The sequence below is a fragment of the Urocitellus parryii genome, chromosome 3 (genome assembly GCF_045843805.1).
Source record: "Urocitellus parryii isolate mUroPar1 chromosome 3, mUroPar1.hap1, whole genome shotgun sequence".
Lineage (NCBI taxonomy): Eukaryota > Metazoa > Chordata > Mammalia > Rodentia > Sciuridae > Urocitellus > Urocitellus parryii.
Window position 1 is genome coordinate 106,103,345 of NC_135533.1, and position 14,429 is coordinate 106,117,773.

General features: G+C 39.7%; 1 protein-coding gene across 1 annotated transcript in view; it reads right to left on the reverse strand.

The window, feature by feature from the left end:
• Window positions 1-7,588: 7,588 nt before the first annotated feature.
• The window catches only part of Ddc (dopa decarboxylase), a 112,500-nt gene continuing 105,659 nt past the window's right edge, over window positions 7,589-14,429 (reverse strand). Inside the window, exons 13-15 of the mRNA XM_026403664.2 lie at window positions 13,679-13,780; window positions 9,817-10,035; window positions 7,589-7,891 (exon numbers count right to left, since the gene is read on the reverse strand). Of these exons, the coding sequence (XP_026259449.2) occupies window positions 9,835-10,035; window positions 13,679-13,780 (303 nt within the window). The 3' untranslated portion in view covers window positions 7,589-7,891; window positions 9,817-9,834. The remainder of the gene's footprint in view (window positions 7,892-9,816; window positions 10,036-13,678; window positions 13,781-14,429) is intronic.

Genomic DNA, 14,429 nt, shown 5'->3' on the forward strand with positions numbered 1-14,429 from the left:
GTTCAAGTTTCTATAACAAATGGCAAAAATGAAAACAAGTCAGTAGCAAGAAGAAAACAAACACAATGCTTTGAATGTAGCTTTAAAAAATCTCTGGTAAGAAAGGCACACTGGATATATATATATATATATATATATATATATATATATATATATGAATAAATTTTAATATAAAGATATATTAATATAATCTCAAAATTAAAAACTTTATAGTGATTTTTATGAGTAAAACTATTTTAATTATATAACAATTGCCCCCCAAAAAAGAGAAAAGCATTTGTAAGGTTTAAATGGAAAAGATTTAAAACTAATCACCAAAAGAAAGGCAATATGAAAAAACAAAGGAATGGCAGATACACACAACAAACCAGAGTTTACATGTAACCTCTTTAAAAATAAATAAATAAATAAATAAGAGATAGGCTGAGCAAGGCTTTTACTATCTCTGGGTTTCCTTATCTGTCAAGTGAAAGGAACCATTTTGACAACTAAGTCAGTAATAAATATGAAAATAGTCTGAAAACTACTAATGCTATTTCTATTGTAAAAATGTAGAAACTGAAGCTAAGAGAGTTAAGAAACTTACTGGAAATCACAGAGATAGTTATGAATCAAGCCACAATCAAATATACAGTTTCATTCTGGGTGCTTGTGCACTTTCCCACGTACTTAGTGTTCCTTGATGCTTCCAAATGTCACAGATTGAGCTGCACAGATCATAAATATGGAATGATTAATGTTTTAATGACTTATTCATAAATAAATCACATAAAAAAGTTGCAGAATCATAATTTCCCAATATCACATAAAGTATTAACAATTGAAAGTGTTATGACACATGAATTATGAGAACAAGCCAAATCACCTACTACTAAAATGCTTTTACTTTAGATTTTTTCTCAGGTTATTTTCATAAACCTCTTCACATTTATACCTGAACAGAATCATAGATGAAAGTATCATGTTGTTGGACCTAAGAATTTACCTACAAAAACAAATTATGAGAAATCTTTTCAGTTTCCTAAGAGTACTTCAATAAATTAAAAATTAAGAATTTAAGTATTTTAAATTTCCCTCCTAAATTACCTGGAGGTATAGCTTAATTATCAATAAATTCTTTTTGTGCAAGAGCCATGTTCAATACAATTTTGCACATCCAACAATGCCTTGCAAACCATTTGTCACATTATAGATAAGTGTTCATAAATCTTTGTTTAAAAAAAAAAGAGGAAACTTAACATCCATTGAGACTAATCTATTTAAAGCTTTAAAGCTTAATAAATTAGAATCAACACTATGCAAGCATTCCTCCTGAAAAGCAGGTCACCCTGCTTTCACCATACTATTTTGCTCATATTTTAATCTCCTTTATACAATACTGGAATCAAGAAATTGAGAGAAATAATTTGGAAAATATCTATCACAATTACTATAATAAATATTTCCACAACTTTTATAATAATCCTCTTCCTCTGCATGACTTCATTCCAGTTTATCATGTGCAATCCCGGAATAATTCCAACCTCTCAGAGTTCTAGTCACTATTCTCAGGAAACTCTCCTTTCTCCTTTCCATTATCAACTTTTCTTCAATATTCATCTCCCAAGTCTTACTTCTTCCTTTTAATTCAATTATCTATCCAACAATTATAAAGACACTTAACCCAAAACTGGCCATCACTACTAAATGGCAGTTTTATACTATTTACCATTTCTAAGTCAATTTAACTTTTATGGCCTTTCCTAGACTTAAAAATTATGGTTAATTAGCATTGACATAAGAACTGTTTCAAAATTCCTTTTATTTATAATTTTCTAATTATCTATTGAATATATTTGTCTTCCAAACTGGATAGTTAGCTTCTGCTAATAGGAACTAATTTTCTATCACATTTACATTCTCTCAAAACCTAGACTATCTGGTATCCACTAAAATAATAGCAATAGAGTACAGGTACAGCTCCTACCATATGGCAGACACTGTACAGGTCTTTTATAGAACTATTTCCCAAAGGCAAAAATAGCACAGGAAATAAGAGCACAGGATCTGACTACTGGCTGACTATGTTCAGATACTGGCTCCATTATCATCCAGCACTGACCTTGGGTAGGTCTCTTAATGTGTGTCTGTTTTCACATATTAAAAAAAAAAATGCAACTAACTAGCTGACACGGTCTTTTAGTTCTGCAAAACACTTCTCAGCAATAGATAAAATATGTCTTCTTATTCTTCACAATGAGATATTAGCATTTCTTTCTCACCACAGAAGTTAACAGACTGCCTCAATCTACAGGAAATACATATGGTCAGGGACCAGCAGAAAGCAGCTCTGATTTACTGCAGGTTGCACATCCCTTATCAAAAATGCTTAAGACCAGCCAGAAGTGTTTATGATATCTAAAAATAAAAAAATTCGTGGCGTGGGTGCATATATATATGAATACTGGGTGTATATACACACATGTGCATATATAAAAATACACGTGTATATATGAGATGAACTATCTTAGGGACTGAGACCTACATATGTACCTTATAAGCACAGCCTGAAGGTTAATTTTATACAATATTAACAATTTTGTTAAGGAAAGTTTCATGGTGCAACGTTTTCCACGTGCAATGTCGTGTAAGGCTCAAAATGTTTCAGACTCAGCAGCAATGCGGGTTTTCTGATGAAGGATGTTCTACCTGTACTATTGTATTGCCGATAATGGTAGAAGATACTGAGACTCAGTACATTTACACAGTAATCGCTCCAGCCCTCCCGGTCTTTGCTGAAGTTAGCGGTGGCAGACACAGCCCCAAACCGGTCCTCAACCGCACCCAACCGCTCTCAGCCCGCCGCCAAGCCCACTCCGGTTTACCAATCGTCACCTCATCCTAACTTCCCAAGACCACCGTCCTGAAAGAATGGGGCACGAAAGATACAGCCCCAAAAGAAAATCCGCAGCCACCTGCTGGACTCTGACCTGTCACTGACCTCCCACAGAGCCCCTGCTCGCGCCCCACAGGCCCACAGAGATTTTCTGCAGACTACCTGCCAGGCGCCCGAGTCTCCAACCCCGCGGGACTCACCACAGCCTACATGCAGCTGGCCGAGTTGCTCTCAGCCTCCGAAAAGCGCGGGGTCCGACGTGCGCCTGCGTAGCGTGACGTGCTCGTGCCCGCGCCGTGCGTGCATGCGTGCGAGCGGGGGCGCGTGCGCGGCGGAGGCGGGGGCGCGCGCCAGGTCGCGGCTCTATGGGGGGCCGCGAGCGGGTTTTTTTTTTCTTTTCCTTTTCATTCATTCATTCATTCATGCATTCTTTCTTTCACTTTCTTTTTCTTGTCTTTTTGTTTATTTATTTATTTTTTGCGGTGCTGGATGGTGACATTCTGATAAAGGAGACTTGTTGCAGATATTCTGCGAACGGAGACTTGCGATCTGTCCAGCTGGGGAAGATTTATCTTAAGTGTCTTCGTTTCAATGAGTTTAAGCATAAATTTTTAAAGTGCTCCAAAATAAAGAGAAGTAGTGATGAGAGCTGAATGAAATTTCGAAGGATTCCGATAGATAGAGATTTCCAGGACTCACCTGGGTGAGCAAACCGCCCGCCTTCTGCGCTGGAGCAAAGAGGGGTGGGGGGGGGGGAGGAGTGGCTGCGTTCAAGTTAGGAATGATTCAAGACGTCCTTAGGCTGAGTCCTGGGGCCTGCCAGCCCCTCGCCTTCACTGTAGCCTGGGGATCTCGCTCCTTGCGGACCATTAGCAGGTTCCCTATCTCCTCCTCTTTCAGACAGAAATAATCTGTGACTCAGAATGCCATTGTAAAGTCCACGATCAATTGGAGATATCAAAGCAGTAACTGGCCTGTGGCAGATATTTAACAGAAGATGTGATATCTTTTTTCTTTAATTTTTATTGTTACTAAAAATGCCATTACTGAGATTCAAAACCTTATGCTATACAAGACTTTTCCATCTTTTTGAAACCTGACATGTTGTAATAGCATCCTAATAATTTAACATAATATGAAAGCACTAGCTTGAGCTATATAAATATTAGTCTTTCCTTCCAAGAACACAGTGTAATAGACTCTTTTTTTTTTTTTTCTCCTGGTTAGTAGTTAACCTTCAGGGAAGACGTTTCCACCTACTGCAGACAGAGTGCCAGTCCTTTTGGTGTGAGGGATTCTGGGAGCTATTTATTCATTTCCATATTCATGAATGCTGTAAACATGGTCTCTGGATAATGCCAGTGTTTGTGCAGTGAGCTCATTTGATTTTGAACAGAGGGATAGATAGTGTGGCCCCAAATAATGTGCATCCTTTTCTGCCAGGAGATTTACTTTGTAAAAGTTTAGTGAGATGTGTTTGTAGGTGGGTTTGGGAGACCAATGCCTCCAGGAGATAGGAAAGCAGATAAGATAAACAAATTTAAATCTAGTTCCTTTTCTGTGGGATTCCCTGAATGTAGCTAGATTCATGATGATAACCCAAACCTTTCAGCTTCCTAATTCTGTGGTGAGGAAGAAGGCAGAATGAAGATTAAGAGACAGTATTTAGCCCTCCATTAAAGAAGACATGCTGCCCTGGAGTAGAGGAAATGCACAATTCTAGTGAGAGATTTTCATCAGCAGCACAGAAAATCATAAAGGGATATGAAGAAGGTCTACCTGGCATCACCATCTTAAACAGAACCCATGAGTTGGGAGGTGGTACCTTTCCCTATGTCAGAAGACAGAATGTCCACAAATTTAACGGAAGTTCTAACTAGCTTTTATTTGCAGTTCATGAATTAGAGGCACGTTGAGTCTGAAAAATAGAATGAGTGCTTCCATTGGGCAAAAGCAGAAGGGTGGATTTTGTAAGGTCAGAATAGGGAAGCAGGACGATAGAAAAAGAACTGATGGGTTAACATCAGGTTATGTCAAGTTACACTTTTCAAGTAAGGGTTATAGTAGAGGGACTTGCTTATTCTGCTGACTCAGGTAAACTGAGTTCTCTCCAATTAGTTTCGGTAAATACCCTGTTTCCAGGAAGAACTGGTCTGTTTGGGGATCCTCTACTTCTTTAAAGTTTCAGTTTGATTACAGGGCACTTGTCATGAGTGACTCCATTTTGGTTAGGTCTGGTCTGTTGGGGCTTAGTGAAGGAGCTCAGCCCAAAATAATGGTCTCCCATAATTTTTACTTAACACCTGTTATGGGGCAGGGCAGAGTGGGAAGGAACAATCTGCTTTGGTTATTTTCCTCCAGAACCATGCTACCAACCTGAGTCTGTCCTCTTAGGTGCTTCTAGTTTGATATGTTATGGGTTGAATTGTGTCCCTCCCCACAGTTATGTTGAAATCTTAACCCCTAATATCTGTATAGCTGACCTTATTTGCAAATAGTGTCTTTAAAGAGTCTTAATCAAGTTAAAATGAGGTCATACTGGATTAGGGAAGGCAGTCATCCAATTGGTGTTCTTATAAACACAAGGAAGAGATACACAGAGGGAAGATGGCAGGCACAAGCAGATTGGAGTGATTCCTCAGAAGCCAGTGAATGTCTGGGGTTTACCAGAGTTGGACCTGGAAGTGACATGGCCTGGTGACAACTTGATTTGGGGCTTCTAGTCTCCAGAACTGTAAGAGAATAATTTTTTCTTGTTTAAAGACTCCAAGATTGTGATACTTTGTTATTAGCTCCAGGAAACTAATATCTCTTCTTATAGCACCAGAGGAGTTGTAAAGGGACAGGATCATAGGGCCTGTGGGGTTGATTTTCCAGGGTTCAAGTGCCTACTCTGCAGCTCACCAGTCACTACCAAGTGCTGTTGGGAATAAACATAGTCAGTGCCTAAACAGCAGTTAGACCATTGCCTGGGCCCCAGTTAGCACTGCCTATGTGTTGGGGTTGTTATTATGTTGAAGCCATCCCTTTGTAACATGGAGGTTGCCCTGATTAGAGGTTGGTACTGAAAACTAACCCATCTTGTTGTGGTTTTTCCACATTTTAAGCTCCTTAATCTTGCTATTTAATAATGTAGCCAAATTCTCTTTTATTTTCACAGAATATCAGAATCTCAGGCATAAGTGAGGGCTTACATAGAAGATTGCCTACTTTCTAGTCCAACTTCTGTCTCATGCAAGAATATTCTTTACCACTTCCCAAACCTTGATTTTCCCCATCTCAACTTGAGTCTCCACAATGGTGGAGAATTCTCTCCCCTATAAAAAAACATATTCCATTTGCTGATGGGTTGACTTTTAAGTTTTTCTTCATGTTTAATAGACCTGACTTTTTATCAGTCACTCTTTGGAGCTACAGAGAAGCTATTGAAGACAGCTAATCTCCTGCCTTCCATCTGTGCAATATCTCTAGTGCTACTTCTGCCTAGGCCCCTGTCTTGAATTTAGGTCTCAGCCATCTTCCCAAAGTACATTTATGATCCAGGCTGGATGCAGATGCTGCAAAAATCTGAAGGCTAATAACGGTGACTAGTGGCTCATCTTGGAGTCTTATAGCCTTACCTCTGAGCCATGTTCCCAGCCCTTTTTATTTTTTATTTTGAGACAGGATCTTGCTAATATGTTTAGAGCCTTGCTAAATTGCTGGGACTGGTCTTGAACTTGTGATTCTCCTGCCTCAGCCTCCAGCGCCACTGGAATTATAGGTGTGTATCACTGTGCCAGGCTACAGCAATCTTGCCAGGCTACAATAATCTTAACACAAGGGCACACTCGGGTGCAAAAACATCTCATTGTAAAATTTAGGTGCTCCAGCCTCAACTCAATGATCTGAGGTCTCCACACCCACTGGTCCTATCACATATAACCCCAGTGGAGCCTAATGGACCATCCCATGTCCCCACCCCATGACAGAACTCAGATCTGGTTCACTGATGAACAAATATCCTCCCCAAATCAGATGGAGAACTACATAGCATCTGGTGAATTTCCAGATTTAGGAATAACAGATCATATCATTCAATTACATTTACATAGTTATCAGTTATTATCTAGAGGATAATAACTAACCTTAGAATAACAGCACATGTTTCTAAAAGAAAAATGGTTCTAAATAAAGATAGGAACTTATTTCAATAAATACCACATCCTTATTAGAATTTATGTTTCTATGGGTGCTCTTCCATTGCTTATTAGTCATGATACAATATAGCAGATGGATTCATCAGACAAGAAAGCCATGGCCCAGAAAGTCATATAACTCTTGAGCTCATTGTTTGAATCCAGGTTGTCTAGTGTTCTGAATTTATTTCCCTAGAAGATGAAGTCATCTCCAAGTAAGATGTGCATTTGAATGCATCTAGAATAGTTTTTTTTAAATGCATACAAGGCTCTCAATAACATATGTTTGAAAAAATGAATGAATTTGATAATATTCAAGAATGCTGTTTGGGGCTAGTTGAAAGAATAAGTTTATATCAAAAGATTCCATTGATATAATGTAGAATAAGATGATTATCCACCACAATTAGCATTTTACATCAACTGTTTATTAAGCATTTAGTCACATGATAGGATAATTTAGGAGCACAGGTATAATCTCTAGTTATGATCATAGACTGCCCTGGAAAATATTTCAATAAGCCTCTTTTGCCACACTGATTGATTCAAAAGCATGAAAACTTATGATTTTTAATCACAAAAAATCATAGTTAAAAAAGAAATGAAAACTGTAGTCACTGAGATAAACTTTCCATATAGTAAATATTTCTTCACTGATGAGACGCTATGACAGGTCTGATTAACTTTGATTAATGTTAAAAGACATAATGACAGGTGTCTGGTTAACTTTGGAGCAGACATGGGAGGTCACATACAGACTCAGTTCCACAGAATCAGGATGATATTTATTTTCTTCTTATTTCAGTTTTCAGATATATGTCCTTTCAACTTTTCATCTCTATAGAAAAAAAATACAATGAGCATATGGCTAAATTAAGAAAATAAAGAATAAAAATTTGCATACTATTTCTCCAGTGAAGAAGGTCAATTGTAAATGTAAAATAGTTTGAATTGAAAGAAAGGAACTTTTATTAACAAACTGACAAATTTTATCAACATCAAATAGACTCTCTAATTTCCCACCCTCTGTAAAATAGAAACAGCTCCTACTTTCTCTTAGAACTGTGATTACCTAAAAATGATATGACAACATCAAGTAGTTACAAGTAAATAAACCCAATGTGTTAAGATTTTCATTATTCCAATTAATCTGGTCAAAACAATATACATGCATTATAATTTACTATGGTATCCTCTATATATTGGTTAGAAAATTGAAGCTTATTTTTACCTTTTGAATCTGCAGCAAATAATGACACCACAGGAATTATGATTTCTATTGAAAATATGCCTGTGAGCTACAGTCTCCCCACATGTTATTTTCCAGAGCTATAGTCTCTCTGTGTATCATTTTGAGCATATGGGAATAAGATTCTGACATAATAGATACTTGTTAGATATCTGCAAATATAGGTTTGCAGAAAGGATAATCAGTAGTACTTGCTTGTAGGGTTGCTTGTTTTGTGTATACTAACATATGCTTAGAGCAATGAAATACTATCAAAGTATGAGCTTCTCCCTGATACCTTCCAGAGATATTGGATATATGATCCAGTTGTTCTGGGGAGGGAGGTCTCTTAATTTAGGTGTGGAGGAAGGCCCTTACCACACCAGGAAAAGGGCCTTGTATTACTGGGCATATTTCCACTGAGAAGGTGGTTTCTTTGGCCTTGCCTTACTGAAATCGACCATCCATAGGCTATTCACTCATGTAATAAAATACAATTTTAAACTATTGGATTTTTTAAGCACTATATTTCATGAATTCTCAATTAAAATTAGGAGCAAAGAAGATAAAGTTGCATGCAACTGGTCAAATAAATTACACTATACCCCTATGTTCTGCATCTCTGATGGGTTATGAATGAGGTCAATGGAGAAATGAAGAGGAGAGAGACAAAGACAAGCAGGGGTTAGGGGGGTCTACTACCCTTCCCCCAAATGGGGCAAAAAGAAAGAAATGACAGACACAGAAAAGAGTAGAAAATTCCAATTGAATGACATTCTTGGTGGGGAGGGCTGCTGTTGGGTGTGTTCTTGTTTTTTAAATTGGTGCATTAAAATCATATATAATAGTGGAGTTCATTATGCCATATTTGTACATGCACATAACATAATTTGGTCGATTTCATTCTCCAGTACCTTCCCTTTCTGAATGATATTCTTAAAATAATCTAATGAAGTCGTTTAAGATTGTTTTAACTCCCACACATATAATTTTAAATAGTCTTCCTGTTGCCAGTGCCGCGTTTGCTTAAAACATTGTCCTTATGAGTTACCTGTGTGCTCTCTGCAGGGCTTAATTGATGTAGTTAAAACCCCTCATTATTACCAAGAAGCCCAGTCGTCTAAATAGGCTCTTTCTCTAAACCATCAAGACCTGGGTCCTTCCTGACAGTAAATTATCACTCACATGAAATTCCTGTTTTATTGTTTTCATTTATCTAAAGCTTGCCAGTTTGATATATAAGCTCATTATGATAGCAAGTTAGCTTAATAAACTGGGGAAATCTGAAGGGAAAGAATGATAGAAAACGATGTTCTCATTTAAAATAAATAACCAAAAATCTGTAGAGAATCATTACAGATAGCACTCTTTCCACTCCTCTGGACCAAGCATGATAGAATTTTCTCTGACTTTACCAAAGAGAAAACTCGGTCCACAGCAGCGCTGAGGGGCAGAGCCAGAACTGAGCCAGTCGGGGATCCCCACTCTGACCCTGACTCCAGGAGGACAGGATGTTCCTGGCACACACAGCTTACCTGCAGCAGGCTCCACTTTCACTCCTTCTCTGCTCTCAGCACCTCTTCCCCCAGCTCTCTGATGTGCTCCCAGGCGAATTGCACGTGGGCAGATTCCACCATGCGAGAGCAGATGGCAAAACGCAGCACGAACTTGTCTCGGAGGTGACACGGAACCAAGTGGATTTTTCTGGCATTGTTTATTCTTTGCAGAAGAGCTTCGTTCAGTTGGTTGGAACCCTGGAGGGAGGGATTCAAAGGGAAAAAAACTACGTTCACTCCTCTGAGGTCCCCAAAATTCAACTCATCTCATCATTGGGTAACACCAAGTCTGGTAAGACTAGGATGCCCGGTGAAAGAGGACCTTCCCAATCCACCTTTCATTTACAGTGTTTAAAAGTTCCATAAAATAATAGTAAAACACAGGCTAAAAGACCATCTCCTCTCCTCACAAAATCATTCCTCCAAGTTCTAATGTACTGTCTAAAGATGATCCCACCCCACACCGGGCAGGTTGGCACATACCTGTAATCCCTGCGGCTCAGGAGACTGAGGCAGGAAGATAGCAAGTTCAAAGCCAGCCTCAGCAAAAGGGAGGAGCTAAGCAGCTCGGTGAGACCCTATCTCTAAATAATATATATATATAAAAAATAGGGCTGGGGATGTGGTTCAGTGGCCCCTGAGTTAAATCCCCGGTACCTCCCACCCCCCCAAAAAAGATGACCCTCATATGGTCCAAGTTTGTTTAAGAAAAATGAAGAGCCCTAGAGATGTCATCTACAAATGAATGAGTTTTGCTTTTTTAATCTGCATATATAATATAAAATTTCATTAAAATTAGTAAGCCCTATTCATTTTATAATTATTCTTTTTGACCTATATCTTTATTTTTTTAATTGATTTCAAATGAATGAGTTTAAACAACATGCCTGAGGATTCTGAATAGCACCAGAGTGGGAGTCTAAATTTGTACTGAAACACAGAGAAAATCTCAACAACAGAGAAAATGAAGCACAATAGTCAAGCTATTGTTCAAATCTGGGAAGATGTCCATGAACCACAGGATCCAGGGATCATTGGTGGCCTCTACACAGCCCCTTAGGAAGAGAACAGCCAACCAGCTTGGGGGCCAGGGGCCACGTGCACAGCTCCTGCTGACTAATCAGGGCTGAGAGGTCTGTATCAAACAGTACATGGGAAGTCAGTGCTTCCCCTACTAACCGCTGGTGCACTCAGCCAGCCAGGCTTGCGGCTCTTCTTTGCCCTTTCTAGTTTCTGCCTCTGTCTAGTTTTCACATAGTGCACCCCCCCCCCCTTCCTCTAAGTGGAAAATAGAAAGGGCTGGATGTAGAGCATTGCATCCTAGTCATATGACCCTTTTAGACTTGTGCTACTTCTTCTGGCCCTTTCTTCAAAGTCCAGAGAAAGAAGAAGAGGGAGGAGGGAAGTGCCCAGTCTACTTGGCAGTCCACTCTAGCTGAACACCTGCTCAATACTGGAAAATGGCTTTGGCCTTGGACAAATCCACCACAACTCTGGCTATGAGCTAGAATGTGGCTGCCTTCAGTGCCCAAGTGCACAGTGAAGGGGCCACAGACATTAGAGAAATTGCTGCCTTGTATGCCAGGTAGACAAATTCAAGGTGGAGAACAAAAAGAAGGAAAGAAGGGAGGGAGGAAGGAAAGAAAAAAATTGGTACCAAGGGAATGGAATTTTATTAAAGAGACTAAGTATGAGTCTGAAATTTATATAGTGCAGAAAATGAAGGCAAATGATTTAGGGGAAAAAATTGCTTGCAATTTCCAAATGAATTGGACTAGATATGTGTATGTAAAGGCAAGAAGGCAAACAGGAAAAATGGTCAGAGGTGAAAGAAAGACAAAAATAGCTGAATGAGACAGAAGAGGAGACTGACCAGGGTAAGGATGGAGGGAAAGAGAATCAGTTACACAATCACAACATCACATGCTTCAGCTTAAATAAAGAGCCACAGTGTATGTTAAGGTAGTAAGTGATGTGGAGGACTTGAAACTCCTACTGAAGAGGAATAGGATGAAGAGAAAATAATGAGAATATAATAGTCACAGTGGCAGAAAAATGAACCATAACGTTTAACTAACGTGCTTCTTCAAGAAGAAACCAGATTCATGGGATGGAAGCAGCTTGTTAACTGAAAACTTCCCTGGGTTTCCTGCATGTAAGAGCCACACACATTACAGTTCACTTGAGAAGAAAGGACTAAGGCACAGATAGGTTTGGCATAATTAGTAAATTATGCCACTAGAATGAAAGTCTTAACCTTGACAAAATTATGCTAACTGAAAGAAGTCAGTGGCAAAAGCCAACGTATATTTAAAAGTCCATTTATATGAATGTCTGGAATAGGCAAATGTCTAGAGACAGAGATCAGATTAATCAACCTAAGCTGGGGAATGGAGGATGAGTGCTCATGGGTGAGAGTTTTGTTTTTTAGGGTGAAGATGCTCTAAAATTAGTGATGTCTGCACAGCCCTGTGAATACAGTAGAAATCACACAAATGGGCAATTTAAGTGAATTACATCTCAATAAATCATAAAAATTAAAATAAAAAGTTCCTGCAAGAATCCTGGCAATAAAAACAATGCAACCACTTGGAGGCAGACAAGTCTGAGCAAAATGCCAGTCCCCAACTTTGATGGAACTGCCACATCATGTCATCTGCATAACCATGTTCTGGACACCATCACCCAAGGCTTCTCTCTTGTTATAAGGCCCCTCTAGTCCTGCTGCCTCCCGACTTTTCCATACCTGGATCTCATCCTCACTGCAAAGCTCCAAGAATCAGGTGAGGGAAAGGAGACAATACATGGAGGGGCAGTGCCACACTTTGAGTGACAGTACCATGACAATGACACAACCCAGTCTGTTCCTGTTCCTGATTTCGGTCTGTGATTGGAAATAGGAGGCCTTATGGGAAGACCTCAAACTGATTCAGAAACTATAAACCAATAAAACTCGGTAGCATGTACCTCCCAATTACTTAGGAAGATTTCAAATTCCCCACCAGCTGGGAAACACAGCAAGACCCAAAGGGTAAGGGAGCTAGGGGTTTAGCTCAGTAATAGAGCATTTGTCTGTGTTGTGTGTGTGTGTGTGTGTGTGTGTGTGTGTGGCGGGGGGGACCTGGGTTGGATCCCCAGCACTGAAACAGTGACAATAAAATCCTCTCATTGTATTAAAAGCCATCTCTGCAGATGTCTGAGAGTTGGTTGTTAATTCTCATCTGACTTCATTTACACCACAAAGATTAATGGGGTATGCATGCAGTACGCCATAGGTCCTTTTGAGAAATATCATCAAGAATCTCAACAAGATGACTGTCATCTTGACTCCCCAGGGCCAGACTCCTTCACCTAGTGAATGCACATGGAACACACAGCCTGGAATACCTCACCCTCCTGTGTGGGGTCTTGTTGAGATATGGAGTCAGGGTGGTTAGGTTGGGGAGATTTACTTTTCTAACCAGCTCCCAGATGGGGCCCATGCTATAGGTCCCCAGAGAAGCTCAAGTTAGTGAGGCCACGGATGGGCATCCCGTAGAGAATTTCAGTGGTGGGACAGAGACTTGGGGATGGAAAAGATAGGGAGAAATCTAAGACTAAGGAGCAAGAAGTCTACAAGTATGTCTCCAAGAAAGCTGAACATCAATGGTCCATGCAGGACAATCTGGGCAGGGCCTCCCAGGAAGCCAGATTTCCTCAGGGCTATGGGCTAAATACCATGGTTTTTGTTCAGTGTTCCTGGGACGCTGATGAAGGCATCTGAGTGTGGAGGTCAGAATGGGACTTTCCCCTCTGTCCCATTCAAAGAAAATGATGAGGACGATGATAGACATAAACAAACCTTTATCCGGAAGCAGACTAGCCCCATAGTGACTTCTGCACAGATCTCAAAGCGGGAATCCTGGAGCACCAAAGACTCAAACATATGAGCCAGCTGGACGTGCTTGAGAGAGAGAGGGGGAAAGGTGCTTGAGTTTCTCATCATCACTGAATTCAAAACTTAACCATCTAGAAAACCCTATTAAACTGCACATCCATAATTCATTTACGTACTCTCTGCAATTTTCTTCAAGTGTCTGTGCTGTCCCCTCACCAGCTGTTCCCAAAGAAACTCATTCATTACTATGAAGAAAGGCTTCATGTCCTCAGAAAAAAAATAACATCATTTTCTTCTGTTCATGGGGCTATTTCTACACCCTTGCCCCTGAAAAATCTGTCTTTTATAATTTTATAACAAAATTGCAAAGAGGTGCTGGAACACTGTAGAAGATATAAAGGCTAACATTCATCTACCACTTCTTCCTCATGACAACTCACAACATAGTGATGGATACTGGTTTATAACCATTTTCCAGTTCAGGAAACAGGGTCAGAGAGTTAACATGCCCAATATCCTATTGCCATGCCTTCTGAGCTAGGATTCGAATGCAGCCAATATGAGCCTTTCAGTTCTGCGGTTGGTGTGGCTCTAGTTCCATGGTGCTTGCCCCTGAGACACAGAAACCACACATACACCATCACATTCAAGAGCTGCCTTCCTGTCACTGAATAAGGTTGATGTCAACCTTACTTAACTCCTAGATGTTAAGAAC